Source organism: Camelus bactrianus, chromosome 8 (genome assembly GCF_048773025.1).
Source record: "Camelus bactrianus isolate YW-2024 breed Bactrian camel chromosome 8, ASM4877302v1, whole genome shotgun sequence".
In the NCBI taxonomy this organism is placed as follows: domain Eukaryota; kingdom Metazoa; phylum Chordata; class Mammalia; order Artiodactyla; family Camelidae; genus Camelus; species Camelus bactrianus.
Window position 1 is genome coordinate 27,392,827 of NC_133546.1, and position 23,929 is coordinate 27,416,755.

At 38.9% G+C, this 23,929-nt stretch overlaps 1 protein-coding gene across 10 annotated transcripts in view; it reads left to right on the forward strand.

The window, feature by feature from the left end:
- Nucleotides 1–23,929, forward strand: part of SLC18B1 (solute carrier family 18 member B1) — a 30,079-nt gene that overhangs the window by 240 nt on the left and 5,910 nt on the right. For 2 of the 10 annotated variants that reach the window (XM_045524759.2, XM_045524756.2), the window contains exons 2-8: nt 6,956–7,095; nt 14,266–14,361; nt 14,705–14,778; nt 15,523–15,670; nt 17,422–17,578; nt 21,231–21,367; nt 23,287–23,388. In XM_045524759.2, the coding sequence (XP_045380715.2) occupies nt 7,054–7,095; nt 14,266–14,361; nt 14,705–14,778; nt 15,523–15,670; nt 17,422–17,578; nt 21,231–21,367; nt 23,287–23,388 (756 nt within the window). In that variant the 5' untranslated portion in view covers nt 6,956–7,053. The other 8 variants (XM_010965581.3, XM_010965582.3, XM_045524757.2 and 5 more) reach the window with 8 other exon arrangements.

Consider the following 23,929-nt stretch of genomic DNA (forward strand, 5'->3'; position numbering starts at 1 on the left):
TTCCATGAAACGAAAGCCAACACGTTTGCGCTAATTCTCAGCACTTCGCAAATTCCACTTTCCCGGCGAGTTTGTTAAGTGGAACGCCCGCCAGGTGGCTGGCTACGGTTTCCTAGTGTAGTTGTTCTAAATGGAGGGGTTTTTTTTCGGTTTAAACACTAAGTTGTTCCCTGAATTCGTACTCCCGCCTAAATGGAGATTCAACAGGTGGACAGAGGGATAGGGTCTAGGAAAATGTAGGCTTTGAAAAATCCGGCCTCAATTTCGCCGTCCAGAACTAGCAGAGTTAGGAGTGGAACCTGACTGTCAGTTTTAACTCTGACTTTGCCGGGAAGCAACATTTTGAGTTTTACGTTGATTGGCCTTTCCCCACCCGCATTTCCAACTCACATACATGAAATACAGCCGAATGTAATCAGTACAGTCCTTTTTCTCAGCTTTAACTTCTTCTCTTGACAAGTCACCAAGCCAGTTAGCAATTATTAAGCGTTTGATAGGTGCCAGCACTACGTATAGAGTGAACAGCGAAGAGCAAAACAGGTACTGTTAGATTCTTTGACTGCTGTGAAGAAAACTAAAGTGAGTGGCAAGAGTGTGAGGTAGAGTTAACCAGAAGAGTGATAAACCGTAATTTTAATAGATTGATATTGTTCATTTTTAGCTTTCAAGTTTTCATTTTAAAAATGATGAACCTGCTTCCTTCCATCCATACCTCATCCTAAAAAGTTGTTCACTTTACTTGTTCATTTAACTACTGAGCTTTTGCTTTAAAAAAAAAAAAAGCTGCCGAGTTTTATAAACATGAGAATGTTTATTCCTGCTGATTTCATGTTTGTGATGTGGGATTAAGCTTTGAGCCAAAGATGAGACAACCTAAAGGCCACAGTGGATGTACTAAGTGGGGTTAATGTGGAAAGGTAAGAGAAGGACTTAGGGCTCGAGTCAACATTTGAAACTGGCTCAAAAAAAAAAATAATAATAAAAATAAAAAATTATTTTAAGTGAAGAAAAGAATAAGGACAGAGCCATGGATGCTTCTTTGTCTTTGTTGAAAGTTACCTTAACACATTTGTATTTTTGAAACATGAGTGTTTCAGCAAATTTTCATCTAAAGTTAATAAAAGTTAATATGCTAAACATATTAGTAGATTTCTAACCACACGCCTCACCCCCCTCCAAATCTTACGGAGGAGGCACAAAATTTGGTAAAGATTTGGGAAATATAAATGAGAAAATAATCATTGCCAAACAACGTATTTATACAGGAGAATAATGATTAAGCACCTTTTAGCATATGCTATTTTTCCAGTGTAGTACCATCCAACACTGACTTGGCTTTTGTCTTTTTAGGAGCTCATAATTTATTCTGTAGCCCCGAGTATCATAGGCCTTAATATTTCACCTTAATGAATGCCTATCAGTTTCAAACTTCCCTTCTTAGAATTGGAGCTACTTTTTTTTGTTTTGTTTTGTTTTTTAGCATGGCCTAATGTAAATTTCAAACATGAAAAGTAATTCAGTGAATAGTTTGGTGATGTCACTGGTGAAGACAGTTTCATGTAGCTTTAAAAAGAATTATTTTCATTTTTCTTTAATTATATAATTGCAAAAAATTTAAACACAGAGTTAGTGAAAGCTTTTGTCATCCCATCCTCTGTGGATAACCACTACTAAGAGATTTTATTATGACAATTTTCAAACACATGGCAAAGCTGAAAGAATTAAGATTCAGTACATGACTCTATATCCTCCACCAAGATTCTACCATTAACAACTTACTAGACTTGGCTTATCATACTTCCATCTATCCATCCCTCTATCCCTCCAGTCATAAATCCACCTCATTATTGTTATTGTTTTAAATTTTTTATTGATTTATAATCATTTTACAATATTGTGTCAAATTCCAGGGTAGAGCACAATTTTTCAGTCATATATGAACATATATATATATTCATTGTCACATTTTTTTCTCTCTGAGCTTATTTTTTGTTTTTTGTAGTTTTTGTGGGTTTTGTTTGTTTGTTTTTGATGTTCTACTTATATGACCAGTTCTAATCCCGGGGATGAAGTTAAAGGGCACACTGGTGATTTAAGGATTCTGTAATATAGATTCTCCTAGTTCATCTCCTCTCAACTTTAGATATTGACAAAAGTGGAAGACAAATTAAATAGAGCTTAAAGGCTAGGGTCACTCTTATACCTGCAGATTATGATACTTACATAATGTGCATCTGAAATACAGAGGAAAAATAAATAAATTCTGAAGTTTGTTTTAGAAACAATAATGAAAATAATTGGTATTCTTGTTGAGCACTTCAAGTGTTATCATATATTTTCTCCCTTGATCCTCATTGAGACTCGATATGGTATTGGTGGTATTAGCCCCCTTTCACAGGGAAGGAAACCCAGGCTTAGAGAGTTGCCCAAGATCACATAGCTATTAAATGTGGAAGCTGATATTTGAGCCCAGCTGACTTAAAAGCTCAAGCTTCTAACACTTCAGCCATTTGGATGATTGCCCAAATGTGGGAAGGAAATCACAGAATTCAGAGATAACTTTACATCTCACATTTGGCAATAATATGACTGGCTCTCCCTTACTGTGCTAAAAAGTTGCATAAATGGAGAAAGGGAATATTGCAGTGTTATGCCGAAAAAGGGCAGTAGAAATGTAGGTTTCTGAATCATCTAAGTATAGATGTTATATTCGTTTGCTGGGGTTGCCATAACAATTACCATAAACTGGTGGCTTGAAAGAGAAAGAAAAAAAACATATGATATCACCTATATGTGGAATCTAAAAAAAAAAATGACACAAATGAACTTATTTACAAAACAGAAAGAGACTCACAGACATAGAAAAACAAACATGGTTACTGGTGGGGAAGGGGGGTTGGAAGGGATAAATTAGAAGTTTGAGATTTGCAGATGCTAACTGTATATAAAATAGATAAACAAGTTTCTACTGTATACCACAGGGAACTTTATTCAATATCTTGTAGTAACCTATAATGAAAAAGAATATGAAAACGAATATATGTATGTATACGTATAACTGAAACATTATGCTGTACACCAGAATTGACACAACATTGTAAACTATACTCCAATTAAAAAACAGACTGGTGGCTTAAACAACAAAGTTATTGTCTCAGAGTTCTGAGGGCAAGAAGTTTGAAATCAGGGTGTCTGCAGGGTTGGTTAGTTCTAGGCTGTGAGCGGGAATCTGCTCCATACCTTTCTCTTAGCTTCTGAAGTTTGCCAGCAATGTTGGTATGCTTTGGCATTCCTTGGCTTGTGACAACATAACTCCAGTCTTCATCTGATGTTCTCTGTGCATATCTGTCCCTGCGTCCAAATTTTTTCCTTTTTATAAGGATACCAGTTATAGTGGAGTAGGGACTCACCCCACTCCAGTATAACCCCGTCTTAATTAATTACATCTTGAACAACTATTTCCAGATAAGGTCTTGATATTTGGTGCTGGGGCTAGGACTTAAACATATGTATTTTTAGGGAACACAATTCAACCTATGACAGATATCAAAGAAGAAGGGGATGTAGAACAGATTAAATGCTAGAAAAGATCTTTGAGTTGAACTGCAGAAAGCTTCCCTGAAATACCAGAGCTGGGAACAGAAGTTAAACTAGTTCATACGCTCGAAAGATTTTATATCTTGGGGTGGTGGGGCCCAGCTGAACTGAGTTCAAATTCCAGCTCACTCTGTGGCCTTTGGCAAATGACTTCTTTTTCTTTATCAGTAAAATGGTGATATCATGTGACTTCAGCCACTTGGCACTGATGCCAGCTTCCCTTCTCTATCTCCAGGTTGTAGATGAGCTCTTTATTTGTAAATGACAGCTGTTGCTTTTTTGTATTAGGACAAGTAAGCATGTGCATTATAGAAAATTTGGATAATATTATATCAATTGTTGTTCTTTGCATGCAACAGAATAACCTTTGGCCAACATTTTTAAAAAAGTGAATATACTGGAAAGCTACTGATTGGCTCAGAGAATAAAAGGGTTTGTTGAGCCATCAGGTTCAGGGAATGGTAGAAACAGGATGGTTCCAGGGATCTTAGTTACAGGAACTTTTACAAAGTCTCTTAAGTCAGTGCTTCTCAAACTATCTGCCTAGCTGTCTGACTAAATGAAGATTTTTTTTCCCGCCCAATCCATCACAGATGATTAGTTTAATAACATACAACAAATATGAATTAACAGTGGTTCTGCAAGACTAACCCTCTTGCAGATAATCAATATAAGTCTAAAATTTTTAGAAACTACCTGAAGGCACTGGCTGAATCCCCACATTTATGGCTTTTAGCATGAGGGAATCCCATCAGTGCCGCATGGGGCAACTAATAGTCAGAGGTCCTCAGCTTTACTGCCTTGAAAGCCAGAGGAAAGAGTTTAGAGCAATCACGGCTGCCGAAAATGGCAGAGGGACAGACCAATATTCTGTGTATAGATGCTGCTAAACCTCTGACTGGCCCCTGAACTACATGTGCATGGGGCAGACTCCAAGCAACATAGTTAAGGCTAAACAAAATACACAGAGAATTCAGCTGCCTCTCATCCCTAAGAAACAAAGTTTGAATCAAGGCAGGTTAACCGCTGAAGTTAAAAAAGAAAAAAAAAAACAATATTCTTTAAAACAATACAGGAGAATCCCGAGTCTCTGCAGTGTATCATCCATGATGTCCTTGATATGATCCAGAACCATCACGTATGCTAAGAAGACAGGAAAACATGATTCACACTAAAAAGAAAAGGCAATGTATGGAAACTGGCCCCAAGATGATTCAAAATGTCAAGAATTTTAAAGCAGCTACTAAAAATGTGCTCAAAAATGTTTAAAAAATTCTCATAATGAATGAACAAATAGAGACAACAAAAACTATGAAAGAGGATCAAGTAGAAATTTGAGAACTGAGATAAAATATGAGAAATAAGTTCACTGGAAGGGCTAGCAGCAGATTGGAGAAGACGAAAGACTGAGTAAACTTGAAGTGTGATCAATCTGAAATTTTCTAATTTGAAGAAAAGAGAGAAGAAAGCAATTGAAAAAAATAGAGCTGCAATGATCTGTGGGACAAAATCAAAAGGTTTAACATGTATGTAATTGAATACATAATGCTAACATATATGCAATTCCAGTGCCATAAGGAGTCAAGAGAATGAGACAAAAATATTTGAAGAAAAAAATGTCCAAAAGCATCCAAAGTTTGGTCCAGTTAATTCATTTCTATGTTACCCACTGTGAAGAATAACTCACTCTTAAAAAAGGGTCAGTATGAACCTAATTTTCTAATTTACATTTGTATTTTTACTTTAGGTATTCCCTAAATTTTCTATGTCTACATAAGCTTCCTTTCTCACTTTTAGTATTCCTAAATTTTGCTCATTTTAAGGTAAAGGGTTCAACTATATGAAATATAGACTCTTTGTTGTTGTTGTTGTTCTCCTACAGAAAAAAAGGACAGCATATCCTAAGTGGTAGACATTAACAGTCCGCATTAAAAAAAAAAAAAAAAAGCCTTGCTCCGCCCCCGCCCCCCAGAGCTCCTCGGTGTCCTCCAGGCTGCGTGGAACTCGGGGCGGCGCTACCCGCACGGAATCGAGGATGCCAGGGCCGGGCTGAGCAGTCGCTGCCCGCTTTTCAGCTGGTTCGAATTCGAGTCCAGGGACGCAGGCTTGGACCCGGGAACCGGGGCGCCGGAGTCCTCGTACCGCTCATGGAGGCGTCGGGAGACCCCGAAGGTCCGCTCCCCCCAGGAGGTGACAGAAGAGCAGCTCGGCTGGACCCGCCTTGGTGGCTTGTGTCCTGTCTCTTTAAAAGCGACTGAAGTAGCGGTAGCTTGATTTGTTTCCGAGAGAGGTTCGAAAAGACGGGGACCTGGCCTGGGGCTCGGGTCAGCGTGCCTTTTCTCTCTGCAAGGGGGTTAAAATTTGAGCATTGGGGTGGCGTGCGGTCTCTAACAGTTTCTCTCGGTAGCTCTGCTTTTAATTACTGTGTTTAAGAATGCATTCAAATCAGTATGCCATTAGACACATGAAAATCCACTGTTGTCCCCCGCCTTTAACTTTCTCTCAGCTGCCTTCCTCATCCTCTACCAAGATTTTTACAATGATTCTTGAGACTTCCTCATGCTGCACAAATTTTTGTTTTTCTAGACAGCAATGGCAACTTCCCGAAAAAATAGAGCAATTCAGATATATATTTCTTACTTAAATTTCTTTTTTCTTAAAACCATTCAACTTAAAAGTAGCAATTAGATTCACTGGCTGTTTGAAACTGAGTAATTGACTTGGTGTCTTTAAATTAAATGGTGGGAATAAGTATTAAAATAATTGATGCAAAAGACCAGTAATGAGTGTAAACAAGTACTGATTTATGGGTTTATGGGGCTTGTTTTCCCAGGAGCTACCATTGTAAGTACTATTTCTCCAGTTGAAGGATTTGGCTTGTTTTCTTTTACTTACACTTCACTTGACTTTGATAGTATCCTGGAATGATTAATAAACAGCTAACATGATGTGCTTCAAACACCGAGTTCACATAGCATGTGAAGCTAGTAACTTGAGAAGGTCTGTTACACTTCAGAGAACAGTACCCTATGGAGTTCATCCTGTGGCCTCATCCTTCTCAAAGGAATCCATTAAAGGTGAAAGAAACAGGCCTTATGGTGAAGGCAAACCGCACGGTTTGATGAATTGTGCACTGAAATTCTAATAGGGAATAGTTTGTAAATGAAAGTGATGTATTTTGAAAATTGTAGTGATATACAAAGATTGCATTACATTTGATCAAATGTGCTATATTCAAAATAGCCATTAGCTCAGCAAATGTTATCTTCAGAGTGCGTCGTGCACAGAAATGACATTTCTGTTCTTCGATCAGTAACCCCAATTACATATTTGTAATTGTAGTGTGTTTGCCTTCAAGGTGATGGCCCTCCAGGAAGTGTAAGGGAGACCCCCAGGCGACTTTCAAGAGAACAGATTTTTGTACTGATTTCAGCAGCTTCCATTAACTTCAGTTCCATGATGTGCTATTCTATCCTTGGACCCTTTTTCCCCACGGAGGTAAGACATTTTCATATCCTTATGAACTACTAATGTTTTAAAAAAGCCTTTGAAATATTTCATTTGATAGTATGGAATATTTAAAAATCTGCATGTAGTAAAGATGATGTTTAGAACTTCAGCCAACAAAAGACTTCTTAGAGAATATATAAAAAAGAATTCAGTCCAAAAAACCCCCATCATCTTGGAAGGTAATTCATCTAAATACTAAATAAAGTTACTTTGCTTACCAAGTACTTTGATTCATCTTTATTTGGTTTCTGCAACTAAAAAAAAAAAAAAAAGGAAGTGTATTGAATAACTGAGATTTTGATGTTATTGCAAAACAAAACCTCATAAGACAGTAACTCTGTTTCCTGGAGTTTGGGTTTATTAATATTTTAGAATTAGGAAGACATGGCCCATTCTCTTTTTCTGACTTGAATTTTGTATGGAACCCTACTATCAATGTTTGTGCCGAGGAAGAATTATGAGTGATATTATTAGGTCCTTCTAATCATAGCCTTTTATGTGATGTTAGGGTCTACAGATAATGGTACAGACTTGGAGGAATAACACCTAGAGAAGCCCCCTGAAATCTGGAGGTCGATGGGGTATAGTATGGAAGGAATGGGACTGGGTTGGCTGAGTGGAGATAATGTGCCCGTGTGTTTTACTTCATGCTCTTTGCCAAAGCCTCAGCTCGTGATGCGCTGGCCCTTCCCAGTCATCTAACTGCTTTGGCCACATGTGGTCCGTCTTTCTGTGTGCTACAAAAAAGGATAAGCATGACTTGTCTTTGCTAGAGGAACAGTACAGCTCTGAACCCATAAGTGCTTTTTAGTTTCCAGTGTGCTTTCCCACACGTTTAATCCCATTTGGTCTCTGCAGCAACTCCATCAGATAGGCAGAATAGTGAGAACCTGATCGTGTTGCAAATGAAGGAACAGACTCAGAAGTTCAGTGACTGGCCCAGTCCAGTTTTGTTTACTGAATGGGAGGAGGAGGTTGAAAGACTTCCCACCCTGGAGTGTGCTGGGCCATTTGGATGTGTTAGGGCTGGAAGGAAAATCAGCAAAATGTCCCTCTCTCATCTGTCCTTTGGCAATGAAAAAATATGAAAAAAAAGAGTTGCAGAGTATTTGGGCCTCCTTGAAGAAGAGGTTGTCCTAAATGCTAGGAAGCTCTAGAAAAGAGAAAGTTTAATTTTGCCATGCATGGGTGGGATGGTGCGTGTGGGAGGGAAGGGTGGTACTGGAAGGGACTTGGCAGGATAACCTTAAGGTGAGTTTTGAGAAATGATAGTTTCCATGTTGAACAAGAGAGCCAAACCTGTTCTAGGTGAGATAGTCATGAGATTAGCAAAGTAAATAGCATGTTCTTAGGGGACTGCAGACAATGGTGTGGCTTGGGCCTCAGATGGAGTGAGGTCTCATAGAGTCAGAGGATCTGAGGAGGCAGGTTGGAGCCTGATTGCCAGGGTCCTTCCACTCATGACAAAGACAGAGTTAGTGAGAAGTCATCAGAGGTGTTTGAGCAAGACAGAGTTGACTGAGCAGATACGGGTTTTGGAAAAATATAGTGATGGGTGGAGCCAGTGGAATTCAGATGGAGTAAGTTAGGGCATTTCCCTGCTCAGCTGTAACTTAAGGAGGGCAACTAGTGTTAGTTTCTTCTTCGTGCAATACAAGTAAAGGAAAGCCGGGCTGTGGGTGTGTACCTTTTTTTTTTTTCCCTTTGATTTAGTTTTTTGCTTAGAAGAGGCAAGGGAGAGAGTTTTCTAACTTTAAAAGTTGTAGATATGAAGAGTGGACTTTTTTTTTTCCTTCATTTCTTATTAAAGCTTTAGGTTGACAAATGCCCTGGCAGAACTTACCCCTCTGCCTGCGTATCCCGTTATCCTTCCTATTAGCTGGTGGTCACCAGGCCAAGGGAAAACAAAACCCTTTTTCTTAATTTCTGGTGCAGGATTCCTGTTTCTACTCATCCTTTTTTCTGGCTCCTTCCTCCTTTGGCAGAGACTAATAAGTGAACTAGAAATTGCTTTCGGTAGCTGTTCTTGCTTTCCTAAGGCAAAGCGGGATCCACATGCCAAGAGTGGTGTTCAGTTCTTGCTGTGGTCTGTGGTTCTAGGACATCCTCAGTCACCATCCTGCTTCTGCAGAGAATGTGGGATCCTATGCAAGATGGAAGCTGTTACAGCTGCTGTGACCATGACACAAGTAACTTTTGCAAGTCTGTGTCCTCTGTAAGACTTCTGTAAGATGGGGCCAGCTAAAAATACATCCCTTATTTAATTGTTGTTAGGAACCATATAAAACAGCATGGCTCGTAGTGAGGGTCTGGTAAATGTTAGTTGCTCAAACTATTATGTATTTTCTGCAAGACTTAGGAAGTGAATGCTTCCCAGAGCTATGAAGCAAAGAACATGGATAAGGTGACTTGACCAATGAATGTTCTTTCTACATCTTAACTGACACCCTTGATAACACCTTCTCTTTGAGGTGCATGCTTTACTTTGCTAGGGCTGCAGTAACAAAGCACCACAAACTAGATGGCTTAAATGACAGAAATTTATTATCCCACAGCTCTGGAGGCAACAAGTCCAAAATCAAAGTGGTGCTGGCAGGGCTGGCTCCTCCTGAGGGGTGCGAGGGGGAGAGTTACCCCAGGCCTCTCTCTTTGGCTTGGAGGTAGCTGACTTCTCCCTTTCTCTTCACATCATCTTCCCTCTATGTGTCTCTTTGTAGAAATTTCCCCTTTTTACAAAGATACAAGTAATATTGGATTAGACTCCACCCCTCATGACCTCATTTCAACTGATTTCACGTGCAAAGACTGTGTCTCCAAATCAGATCACATTCTGAGGGGCTGGGAGGGAGGACATCAAAATAAGAAGTTTGAGGGGCACAATTAAGCCCCTAATGCTACCTGACCCTTGTGCAGACGAAGTGTGGACTCCACGTTCCCATCTACCTACTGCATAACCTCTTGCGAGGATGCCTTTAAAAGTATCTCTCATAGTGAGATTTCTCTTTTCTCCACACTGTTATCTCAGGTGACTATCGGTAATGGGAGGAGAAGAACTAAGTCTGAGCTTCATAAAATTATAGGCTTAAATCCTGGCCAAGCAGTTTTTGTAATGCTGTAGGTTCAACTTCTTCACTCTCTCCTACCACCTAGCATTTAGAGACCACATTTCCGGGTTGGGGTTGCTTCCTAGAATGAGGGCTCCCTTCCTTCCTATGGTTTAGCTATAAACAGTAGAGGTCACCCATCTTGTTTCCTGTGGTATGATGCTTTGAGACATGTAGGGTTTATTCAGAGACATAAGGACACAAGAAGAACATTTTTTAAAAAAGACAAAGATTGAATGATGATCATAACGTCGTATGGGAAGCGATGAAGTAAATTTTCATTGTAAAAGTGTAGTTAGGGAGAAGACGTAAAGAAATACAAGTTTGCTGTTGTAGAGAATGAATTTTAAAGGGTGTAGGAGTGTGTGTGTGCATTTCTATATTCAGAGTAAAGTCATTTGTGGAAGAGCTGAAGCTCTGGCGAAAGGATGAATCTTCTGACCATAATATTCACTGCTGTCTCTTAGGGACCACACCTGACACAGAAGATGTTCAATAAATGACCATAAATGACCACTGACTGCCTGATAGGATGGAGAACTGTGTGTTTTAGGCTTAGTACTCCACGACATGCCAAGTCGCCCATCTTGAAATTAAGCTCACATTTTAATTCCTTAAATGATTATAGCTAGAATCTGATGGAAGGATCTACCATAGTTCCAAGGTTTAACATTTTTTAAAGCCTTCTGTTCAGTTGTACATCGCAACTAATAGTAGCATTTGAAGTTCGGAAGAAGTAGATTTAGAATAAGTGCTGTATTAGGAGCTCCTGATAGGATGGGCTAGAAATCTTAGTAGGGATCTTTGATGCGTGATAAACTACTCCAGATGTTTCAGGAGCATGTAGACTGTGGGGGGGATGGGGGAGCTACTTTCATCTGTGTTGCTGATGTCAGGAAAGAAAACTCTTTTCTCGAGCCTGTCAGGTGGCTGATACTGGTATCAGAAACAGAGAACCAGACTTGGGATGACTCATGTTTCAACTTAAGGAACTTCCTGTTCTTGAGTTTTTTGCGCAGCAAAGTGGTTTTGTTGTTGTTGTTGTTTTTAGTGACATTCAATCCTGTACCAAAATGTAATACGGAGTAGGAAAACCTTCCTCTTGTGTTTCTCCTTTACACTCACACTACTGCCACACTCACAATACTTCAGACACCAGATGTGTGGGTTTTTTTTCCCTACACCAAGCTATTCTCTGTGACATCAGCTGGGTGTCCCACCATTCAGTTCTGACACTAACCTGAATTAGCACAGACACCATAGGTTAAAAGCTCAGTCCCATGAGACCGCCCCCCGCCCCCCACCTTCATATGCCTGTCACAAGTGTTAGGTCTCCAGGTTACCCATAGCATCCATCCAACTTGGCTACAAATCAGAGGTCCTCCTTACCTTTGATTCAGTTATTTGCTAGAGTGACTTACAGAACTCAGGGATACACTTGCTTAAGGCTTACACTTTATTATAAAAGGATGTGATGAAGTATATGGATGAACATGCAGATGGAAGAGATACACAGGGCAAGGTATATGCAAGGTGCCATGGAACTTCCATATCCCGAGTGTACCATGCTTCCAGCATCTCCATGTGCTCACAAGTCTGAACGCTCCCAAACCCCACACCTTAAGGATTTTTATGGAAGCTTCATCACATAGGCATGACCAATCATTAACTCAATTTTCAGCCCCTCTCTGGAGAATGGGGTGTGGGACTGATTGTTCCAAGCTTCTGATCATGGCTTGGTCTTTCTGGTGACCAGCCCCCATCCAGGAGTGCACCCAGAGTCGCCTCATTAGAGCTCCTATCACCCAGGAGATGCCAAGGGGTTGAGGAGCCCAGTATCAGGAGCCAGGGTCAAAGACCAAATATTAGAACAACATTGCTGCTAGAGCTCTTATCACTTAGGAGATTGTAAGGATTTAAGGAGCTTTGTGCCAAGAACTGAGGGCAGAAACCTATATATATATTTTCTGTTATCTCACAGATTCCAAAAAGCAAGTATGTCAAGACTTTTCAACTGTTTGCTTAGTTCCACTGGTGAAGCAGAGCCCAAATTTTCTCAATCAAGGTTTTTTGTTTTGTTTATACTCTAATTCTGTTTTTTTGCCAGCTAAAGCTAACAATTCTTTTCTTTTTCATAGGGGACTTTAGGAATAATTCATATACAAATAACTGCACATATTTAATATATCCATCTTGTGAGTTTGGACATATGCACTCACCTGTGATGTCATCACTGCAGTCAAAATCCTAAACACATCCATCAAAAAATTCCCATGTGTTCTTTTCTGGGTTCCTTTCCTTTCCTTTTCTTTTACTCTCCTCTCCTCTACTCTCCTCTCCCCTCCCCTCTCCTCTCCTCTCTTCTTTTCCTTTCTCTCTTTCTCTCCCTTTCTGTCTTTCTGTCTTTCTTTCTTACTTTCCCTTCTTCCTTCCCCTTCTTCCTTCCTTCCTTCCTTCCTTTTTGTGGTGAGAACATAACATGAGCTCATCTTGTATAACAGAAATTTTATACCCAAAAAGCAGTAATTCTCCACTTCCCCCTTCCCAAAGCTCCTGAGAAGCACCATCCTAGTCTCTGCTTCTGTGAGTGCGACTATTGTAGATAATTCATATAAGAATCTGCAGTGTCTGTTCTTCTACAACTGGCTTACTTCACTTAGTGTAATTTCCTCAGGGTTCATCCATGTCATTGCAAATGCCAGGATTTTCTTTTTTTAAGGTTGAATAATATTTCATTATATCTACATATAGGTATATAGATATATATATATGGCACATTGTCTTTACCCATTCATCTGTTGATGGACATTTGGTTTCCTTCTGTTTCATCTTGGTTATTGAGAATAATGCTGCAGTGAACAGGGGGTGCACATATCTCTGAGACCCTACTTCCAATTCTTTTTGATATATACTCAGAAGATTGTCTGGGAGTTATGTTTTTGATGTTTGGGGGACCCTCCATACTGTTCTCCATAGTGGCTGCAATTTACATCCTCACCAACAGTGTATAAAGGTTCCAATTTCTCCACATCCTCAACACTTGTTATTGTTTGTTTTTTTCAATAATTGCCATCCTAACCATTATAAGATAATTAAAAGATAATGAAATGATATCTCATGGTGATTTGGATGTACATTTCCCTGATGATTAGTGATCTTGAGGAGCTTTTCATATACTTGGTGGCCATTTTTCATGTCGTCTTTAAAGAAATGTCTATTCAAGTCCTTTGCCCATTTTTTAAGTCAGGGTCTTTGTGGGGTTTTTTGGACTATTCAGTTGTAGGAAATTCTTATATATTTTGGATATAGAGATGGTTTACAAACATTTTCTCCCATTCTGTAGGTAGCATTTTCACTCTGTTGATTGTTTCCTTTGCTGTGAAGATGTTTAATGTGGTGTGGTTCCATATGTCTAATTTGTTTTGTTGCCTAGGTTTTTGGTGTCAAATCCAAGAAATCATTGCCAAGATCAATGTCAAGAAGTCCCCCACCCCCATCTTCTCTTCAAGGAGTTTAACAGTTTCAGATCTTATGTTTAAGTCTAATTTGTTTTGAGTTCATTTTGTGAGTGGTGTAGGATAGGGGTCCAGTTTCATTCTTTTCCAGTTTTCCTAACACTGTTTCTTGAAGAGTGTCTCTTCCCCATTGTGTGTCCTGAGCACCCTTGTGGAAGATCAATTGACCATAAATGTGTGGGTTTATTTCTGGGTTCTCTATTCTGTTCTATTGGTCTTTATGTCTGTCTGTATGCCAGAACCATACTGTTTTGGTTATTGTATCTTTGTAATTTATTTTTGAAATCAAGAAGTGTGATGCCTCGTTTTGTTCTTCTTTCGCTAGATCGTAAAGCTAACAATTTGTTACAGGCTTGATGAGTGAATTACTTTCATGTTAGAGACTAGCTTTTACTAGCTCCCTTTCTTTCCTCACCCTGCTTACTTTAAAATAATAATCTTTGAAATTGCTACACAAAGTTTACAAGAAGATGATGCTCTGATCCAATAGCTCCATTTTTTTTTTTTAAATATTGGTTTCCTTTTCTGTTACTTTCAAGGCTGAAAAGAAAGGAGTCAGCAACACAGTTATTGGTATGATCTTTGGATGTTATGCTTTGTTTGACTTGCTGGCATCTTTGGTGTTTGGAAAATATGTAAGTATTAACGTTCATATTCACATTTTAATTTTTAAAAATTATGCGATGTGTTATTCTAATTTACTGGTCTATAATTTCCACTGATGCAGAAATAACCACCATTATGTTTTATGAATTGTGCTTCTTTTGACAGTTCCATTCTTAGGGTTGATTGATATTTAACTTCTTCCATGTTTGTAAGCAATGTGTGCTGTTATTCCACTAGAGAAGTATTGTAATGTTTTATTAACTGTACATTTCTTCCCCAAATCTTCTGTTTCCTGATATAGTGGATTTGTTTATGTCAGTCTTAACTTGTAGCAGTCATCAATTTACCACTTTTCTTTGATATTTGTTATAGCTTGTACATATTGGAGCAAAATTTATGTTTGTAGCAGGAATATTTGTCTCAGGAGGAGTTACAATTCTCTTTGGGTAAGTCATGCTCTGATACGTTTGGGAGCTTGAACAGATTTCATAGTTTATCTTCAGTTTAAAATGTTATGGTTTCTTTAAATCAGTCAGTACCATTATCGTTTAGTGCTTGGCATGTGACTAATGGTGAAGGAAATTGGATTATGTGGAGAATGGATTGAACGACATTGATCTTAAGAAAAGAATCCTCTAAGGGAATCACCGTTAAGCTGGCTACTCAATCTGTTCTTTAGGACTGCTGTGATTGTGAGTGACAGAAACTTAACTCACTTTTCTGAGTAACAAAACTTTTCTGGCTTAAGCAAAAGGTGAATTTCTTACCTAGAGAAGCAGCTGAAGAACATCGGGATACAACTGTTAAAATAATGTCATCAGAAATCTTTCTCAGATTCCTGGTTTTGCTTTCCTCTTCATGTACTTTTCTTTGGGGAAAGAGCTAAAACTAAGAAGTCTTTCTTCTACATACGTTCTTGTCAGAGTGACTCCACATTTTTCAGAAGGCCTCTTTAGTATTATTATTTAGTGCATCAGCTGTGTCAGTAGAAAAGGGCAGTGAGGCTGTCATTATGACTCAAATTCTCTTACTAAAAGTATAACAAAGACACTCTTCAAAAATTCATTTTCTAAAGAGATTTGTCTTAGTAACTATGGCTGCAGTACTACTGTTTTCAGGGAGTACAGTTCAAAAGAAAAAAATAAATCAAAACCAGTTTGGCATTTGAGGATTGTCTTGCTCTTTTTTAGTGTATTGGACCAAGTTCCAGAAGGACCGGTGTTTATTGCTATGTGTTTTCTAGTGAGAATAACAGATGCAGTAAGCTTCTCTGCAGCGATAACCGCGTCTTCTTCAATCCTTGCAAAAGCTTTTCCAAATAATGTGGCTACAGTGTTGGTAGGTATTTTATGCATTTTTCCTGTTTTCCTTTTTAGTGTGGGCTAAAATACTTGCTTGACTTTACAAGTCAAAGCTGGGGTCCGTTCTTCTAACTTGCTTTTTTTCTACTCTCTGTGTTTTTGTTACCTTTTATGCCAATTTCTGCTTGGCTGTCAATATATGTACCATTAGTCCTACTTAGGTGCTCTTCCTGGGCTTAGAAGCTCCCGAGAGAGCAAACGCAAATGTTCTTTTCATCCTTTTTTTTTCCTTAAACCTCTCTGGTGGTATTTTGCTGTCTCTCCATAGCCTAGATTGTGGCTGAGTTGCCCGAAGCAGATTTGTACTAGAGTCCTTCCTCCACTTTTCCCGGATTCATGGAAAGGATCTTAGAGATCTCCTTGAAGTCTCTAAGTGCTTCTATGCCATTGGTCTGAGGAGTGCCATCTAATTTTACCATAAAAATCCAGAGCCTTTAGCATCGTATTGACATAATTCTCACATATTGCTTTAGATGCCTAGACCCCGGATATTAGTGACATACCAGGTTCCTGTCCCAGCTCCAAGCTGCTGCCTCCCTGACCCCAACTAGCTTTCCCATAGCTCTCGCCTCTGGATCCATGCATCCCTGAAGGACTCCTGGTTTGAATATCAGAACAGATACCACCCTCAGAGCTGTAATTGTCCTCTAGACCTCAGGGTCTAATCAGCTCAGTGGTAAAGATTCCTTTGTTTACCCATATTAATAGTTTAAAAGGTTTTTTTTTTTTTTGTATATATGTATTTTTATTGAAGTATAGTCAGTTTATAATGTTTTGTCAATTTCTGGTGTACAGGACAGTGCTTCAGTCATACATGAACATACATATATTCATTTTCATATTCTTTTTCATCATAAGTTACTACAAGATATTGAATATAGTTCCCTGTGCTATACAGTATGAACTTGTTTATCTATTTTATAGTAATTTAAAAGTTTTGACCATCAGATAACCTATTTGCTGTATAAATATAAATCCTCACACTTTTCGTTAAATATATACACTTATGTAAGTATATCTTTGTATATATATCAGGGTAGATTCATTTTAGGTTCTGCACCCATTTGGCATGCAGTGGTGGCTGCTGTGACGGGTGTACTGTTTACATTTCCCAGAAATACATTTCTCAGAAAGCATTCAGAACAATACTGGTCCATTGACATGCTCTGTAAAACAAGATTTTGTGACTAAACATGTTTGGAGTGTGGATTTGCTGTCCTGCAACTTAGAGATGACCAGTTCACATTAGAGCTATTTGTGTTTCATTTTATGTGTCAACAGTCTATTTAATCACTTGCCCCTTTTCTCATTGGATTGTTCTTTTTTTCCCCTCATTGACTAGCAGTCACTCTCTTGGTGTGTTTGGGAAATTAGTCCTTTGTCAGTATTTTTTTTCTCCTATTCATCTGTCTTTTGATTTTTTTTTTGCCTTTCATAGTTCTTATATTTTCATGTAATCAGATTTGTCAATCTTTTCTTTTGTGTCATCTGTTTTTATGTCATAATTAGAAAATCTTCCCCATCATAGGGATTAGAAAACAAAAAACCTCATATTTTTCTATTTTTTATGATTTCAATATGTATGCTTAAATTTTGGGTCCACCTTGGGTGTATGTATGTAAATTGTGAGGCGGAGAGAATTATTTTTCAGATCCAGCCCATTACATCTTTGTTAATTTTTCAAAGAAACTATATTAACTCAATTCTCTTTTGTTTCCTCATTTTTAGGGAAGTCTTGAGATTTTTTCTGGACTGGGACTAGTGCTAGGGCCTCCTTTGGGTGGCTTCTTGTATCAGTCCTTTGGCTATGAGGTGCCTTTCATTTTTCTGGGATGCGTAGTTCTGCTGATGGTTCCCCTCAACATGTGCATTTTACCTAATTATGGTAAGACCCTCATTTATTACTCATTTTAAGAATCTTAAATTTAAGTATATTTATGCCCTTGTAGGAGACCAATTTAACATATATATACATTTATTTTATATAATCAGTAATAGATTTTTAGAGCATGATGAAAGAATTGATTCTCTTTTCAGAAATGTTGCTGTAGGCAATCAGTGTATATGAATTTCTGTATGTCATAAATTCTTTCTGACCTTTAGAACTAGCAAATATTTAATTTCTGATTATAAAACATATGTGGGGGAGTGCGTATAGGTCAGTGGTAGAGCATGGGCTTAGCATGCCCAAGGTCCTGGGTTCAATCCCCAGTACCTCCATAAAAAAAGAAAGAAAAAAAAATGCAGTGCCCACCAATGTCTTCTTGGTTTTAATTAAAGATTCACCATCTTTTTACAAGTCTCAGTGAGAAGAGGGCGGGGTCAGACCTTCCTTCCCCATGGTCCTTGAAGCTGTGTGTGCAGCAGAGCTCAAGTGCCAGGACACAGGACCACATCAGGCAGTGATGGGGAGTCATCTTGGCTTCAAAGCTTCTGCCCCATAGGAGTCAACCAATCCTGTAATGACACCATGGGCACAACTGCCAGGGTCTCCATGAGGCACGTGCTGGGTACAGGAGTCAGCACACTCAGGGAGGCACAAAGCATCACATATTTGTGATTTGTTTCTAGTTCCTTCTGTACAAGAGAAATTTACCAGCCAGGAGTTATTTTCATCGTAAGCAAGATTGCCTAGTAACGTGGTTGGCATTTTACCCTTATCAGATTGTGAGTGGAACAGAGCTAGAGAGTTAACTAGAGAGTGGGAGGAGAGCCTGTCCTCTTTCTGCGTGTGGTGATGCTTGTTTCTGTAGTAGGGCATCCTGACCTGTGCTCGGACTTGGCTCACAGAGGAAAACGAGGCTATTAACTAAGGAACTGAGACACCGGATCAGATTTTCATGCAGCAGGAGAAAGAATTGGGTTAACTCTTTATCAACAAGTATAGGGGGGAATAAAGTTTTGTTTACTAATTAATCATGGACATGATATTTAGAACCACCATTAGGTGTTTAGGTCTGTGGTTAGGTGCTGACTGGCCCCAACATCAGTTGTTCTTTGGGTCCTGGCTTTCCTCATCTCTACCCCTCACCCCTACAACTTGGGATCTTTTGCAGCCCCTCTGATCACTGCCAGCCTACTTACTTGGTACTTATTTCTTTTCATTTCTGTTATTCCTCAATCAAAATTTCCCTGCATCTTCAATGAACTTGACAAAGTCCCAATTAGCTATGTTTTTATGAACAGAATGGTTTGACAAACTTACTGTTTATTCACAGAAGGATCTTATATTTAGTTTTCCAAAAACTAGTATTTTTTTATTTAAAAAACTCAAAAATTGATAATGTTAGGGTTATAAATATAGATTTAGGTGTTCCCATTCAGGAGTACCTTTAAAAATTTTTGTTTTAGGAGAGCTTATAGATAGAAACTAGAAAATTACATTTTCTTTTATTTTGGTGACATTGGCAAAATTTTGTGTTCTATAAGTTCTGCCCCACTCATGTACCTCCTTCCAGACCCATGAACAATGTGGCCTTAGGTTTGGGTGGCTAAGAGTCAACTTTAGTCCCCGACTTCCCACCATTCCCCCAACAGCAATGCAACTTCTTCACCATCCTGAGCACCAGGCATGATTGTTTCCAAGTCTCCAATCATAGCCTATAAATTCCCCTCATCCTTTTTATCTTCTCACCAAGTCCCCTCTTATGTATATACTGAAGAAATATTTCTAAAACACAGTCACGTACATGACAATTCTCTTAAGAAAAATCCCTAAATCCATGAAGTGTGAGCTTTAGTTTGAAAGCCACTAGGAGCTGTTGTTAGATTTCAGCAGGTGAGTCACATGAACCAGAAAATCTCCCCTTCTATTCTAACTCCTAAGCATCCTTCAAAACTTAATTTGTATGACCTCTTCTGGGAAGTTTTTCTGAACCTTCTCAATCATTAATCTAAATGCTGAATAAGGAGTACTGCAGTGCTCAGCGTTTTTCTTGCCCCTTCACACCTGAGGGGTGCTCCCCTTCCCTGACTTTAACAGCCTCTGTGTGGCAGGCGTTGTCAGCCTCGAAGTCATGTCCCTCCAAGGAGAATGTACCAGAATTAGGGGTAGCAGAGAGAGTGCCTGAGTAGCTTGGAAAGGCTCCCTAGGTGATTTGCCATGTGTCTCTTGAAGCAGATACCACTCTTAAGTTTTCATTATTTCAACAGTTTATCTCATTATGTGTTCATTTTATATATGTTCTTATTGTGGTAATTCCCTTTCCCACTTCAGATTTAAAATAATTAGTTATTTCTCGGGCTTCTTAGTATATTTTATGAAGTCCTGCATCATCTCATCACTACATTCTTCTGGAGTGTCTTCTCTCTTCACTACACCGGTGTCTTCTACTCCACTCTCCATCCTCCACCTTTGCTTTCCTCCAGTTCTTTCATTTCCTCAAACAGAACAGTTTCTCTTCACTTCTGAGTCTTGAATGAGCCATTCCTGGATAATGTGCCTGGATTATTCTTTCCTCCTTCTTTGCTTGCTCATCTCAAGCTCACCCTTTGGACACCAAGTTAGATATGACTACCTTTGGAAATCCTTTCCTATCCAGCTTTCCCTGTGTTTTAAGGCACCGCTCTTATATGCTCTGACAGGTGCCCTCCCAGCTCCGTCCTGGCTCTCTCCACGCCTGAATGTCACCTCTCTGTGAAGACAGGGTCTGGGTTTATCTTCTTTGCTTTTTGTCTGCCCAGCATTTTGCATGCTACCTGACTCAGCATAGGTTCATAAATTAATTGGAAGATAGAAAAGTCATCAAACAATAGTAAACAATGCAAAATGGAATATAGTTTAGGTGCTAAATTACATGGCATAGATTAGAAGTGCAGTTGGAAATAGAGGTAACCTTTGTGGAATAATTAAGGTAAGAACCAGACTTTACAGAGTGAATAGAACTTGAAAAATTAGCAGAGGAAAAAGAAAGGAGTTATAGGATATGACTGGAGGCTTGGAAACAGCCATGCCTGGTGCTTGGGACAGTGAAGAAGTTGTGTTGCTGTTGGGGGAATGGTGGGAAGTCAGGTTGGCACTCAGCTGACCTTGAACACCAGATGAAGTTTACACGTGATTCACTAGCCTCCCTTTCAATCCAGTGTTTTCTTTGCCAGCAGAAAAAAAAAAATTGTCCTGTGTTCTTTGCTTAACTCAGATTCCTCAGCACACACGCATTGTTCTCTGATAAAGCTTCTGGCTTTTCTCATGCACCAGATCGAACTTTACATGTTTTTTGCCCCATTCGGGGAAGGCCTCACTGACTTCTAGGGTACGACCTATACCCTCAGCCCCCTTTTTCTCCTCACACTCTGATTCTAGTTGATTCTTTCTGAGTTTGAGAAATTATTTTTTAAAAAAACTGAACGTGGCGTGTGAGTTTGAATAACTTCTTTGCAAATATAGATAATATGCAATTTAGGCAAACTCAGAGATGCAGTTATTTGGATTACCAGATAAAGATGACCTTACCAATTTTGCTTTTCAAAATAGGTGAAAAAGTGAAGTTAAGCAATTTATGTCACTCTTAATTTCCTTTTTAATTTTTTCCCCAAAGAGTCTGATCCAGGAAAACACTCATTCTGGAAACTCATCACTTTACCCAAGGTTGCCCTAATATCCTTCGTCATCACCTCACTCAGCTCCTGTTTTGGCTTCCTTGATCCGACGCTGTCTCTCTTTGTTTTGGAGAAGGTGAGTAGCCTGGTGATGGAGACCTCTGCATTGTAGCAGGTGCACGTAATTGCTTCTCTTGGGCCCTGCTTAGTGGGAGGTGAGTGGCTGCAGGAAGGAGGCAGAATGAGAACTACAAACCAAGGCAGCCTGTACCTTCCCTGTGCGCCATCTCTGTAACTAGAGGTCTGATTTAGTGTAAATGAAAGAAGCCTTTCATCTGGTCTCCTTTTTTCCCAGAAGACCTCACTCGAGTCAGGAAAGACACTTCCTCTGTTTCGAATCCAGTGAGGCATTCGGGGTTCTTTGTGGCTCATTTAATGAGAGGTGTCCTTCTCTAACATCTCCTCTGGGTCCACTTACCTTTTAGGCTGCTGCCTATATTCTAAAGACTGTGGGCTATGTTACTCTGAGATGGAAGTAAGGAACCGAGAGTCTCTCCTGGTTTTTAGGGCTGAAAAATAAATACTGAATTCTAAAAGTTTGATGTCACAGAAATTTGTTCTCAGATAGTTTTGAAAAAAGATGATTAATAATGCAATAAATTATATTACCAATTCTGGTAGTTAATTACACTGGAGAATTAATCCGTGTCTGTAAAGACTGAAACCTGCTCGCTGCAGCCCGTACTGACTTTAGTTGAGGCACTAGAATGAAAAAAGCACAGAAACACGACCCCTTCAAGTCACTAAAGACAGTTTTCGGTATTTCACAGATAAATTTGGGGACTGTAATTTTAGTGTCTGGCCCAAGGTTTGGAGGATAATATAATATCACACTGAGGCAGTGAGCAAATATGAGGTAATGCATAAGAAAAATATTTTGGGTTTACGGTGATACATTCCATTCACATTATCAGCAATGTCTCTTTAAGAGTCATTTTTCTGTCTTTTTAAGAAGTTGTGTTCTGATACTGCAAAAAACTCATAATCAATTTCTCATAAACCCAAGTTGTTCATGTCTGCCTTATAAAAAATCTCAAGATTTTTCATGTTTTTTCTATTGCATTTTTTTCCTGTTGCCTTTCTGCTTTCTTACCAGTTGTTTGAATTGGCTATTTGCTGTCCAGTCATTGGTCACCCAGCCTTTTACTGTAGGAAGAGGTCCACCGTCTCCCCGGAATTGTAAAATCAGAAAAGGACATTTCTGACTTTCGTATCTTGCTACTATTGTTAAAGGGCTAATTTTTAGCTTGAGTTATGTCATAAAAATTATTAAAACATATACTGAAAAAAATATATGTACTGACTCATAAATAGATCTCATGAGTTTAATTAAGGATTAGTTAAAGAAATTAAGGAAAATGGAAGCAACTCAGATAATCAAGAAAGGCGTTTATATCATGTTGGTAACGGTAACAGTAGCAGAATTGTGTGGTAGCTTACTGTTTTAAAAGCCTTTAAAAATATGCCTAATCATCTAACTCTTTAATTCGATATTAATATCCCTTAGAGATGGAAGGAAGAGATATTATTGTCAGTGTTTTTTACACCAGTGCACTTCAGTCTGTGGACTGTCAGCATCACCTGGGGGGGCTTCTCAGAAATGCAGATTCTCAGGCCCCACTCCAGACTTTTTGAATCAGAAATTTTAGGGCTAAGGTCTAAGACCCTCTTTTAACATGTTCTCCAGGTAATTTTTGTGCATCCTAATGTTTTACTTGTGAAAATGCTATGATTCATAGAAGGATAATAATACTGTGTTTAATGTCAAACACTACAAAGCAAAAAATCTAGGACTTCTGACCTCTGGTTAGATTTTTTTTCCCTCATAGGGAAAAAGTAATACATTTACAAGAGTAAGACAAATTTAGGAAGGATGCTGGATGTTAGTGGTAGACTCGTGGTAGATATTAAAAGCTGAAGAAATGGTAGACAAGATAGATGTTTATCTTTAAAATGACTTAGCCATGTAACTTTAATACAGGATTTCTTTTGCAGTTTAATCTACCAGCTGGATATGTGGGACTGGTATTCCTGGGTTTGGCACTGTCCTATGCCATCTCTTCACCACTGGTGGGCCTACTCAGTGATAAAGTGCCGGTAGGTACACTTCATTGATATTTAAGGATTACTTTTGTATGTTTAGACTGGTGGTTTTCCAAATGTACTTCTGGAAATCTAGAGGTCCACTGATTAGAATTAACATACTCAATCGAAAAATTTTTATCTTTATTGAGGTCTAACTGACAAATAGAATTATGAGATAGTTAAAGTACAACATGGTAACTTGGTGTTGTGGAAGGATACACTGTGGAAGGATTCCCTCCATCTAGTTAGCACATCCGTCACCACAGTTATCTTTTTTTTTGCGGTGGGGGAGTGGGGGTAGGTAAGAACATTTCAATTCTAATATATTCAATTTTTTGAGCTGATGGAGAGGGACCAGCATGAAGTGTCAGTATCTTCCCACCTGCCATCACCCTGAGCAGATTCACTTTTTAGTTGCTTCATCTGGGAAAAGGGGTCTTGTGCTAAAACTGTTGAAAAACGCTTGGATTAGACTTTCTAAAGGAAAAGTCTCCCTTGATGCAAAAAAAGTGGATTGACCTTAATAATTAGGGCAGAACTCAAAGGTAGTTAG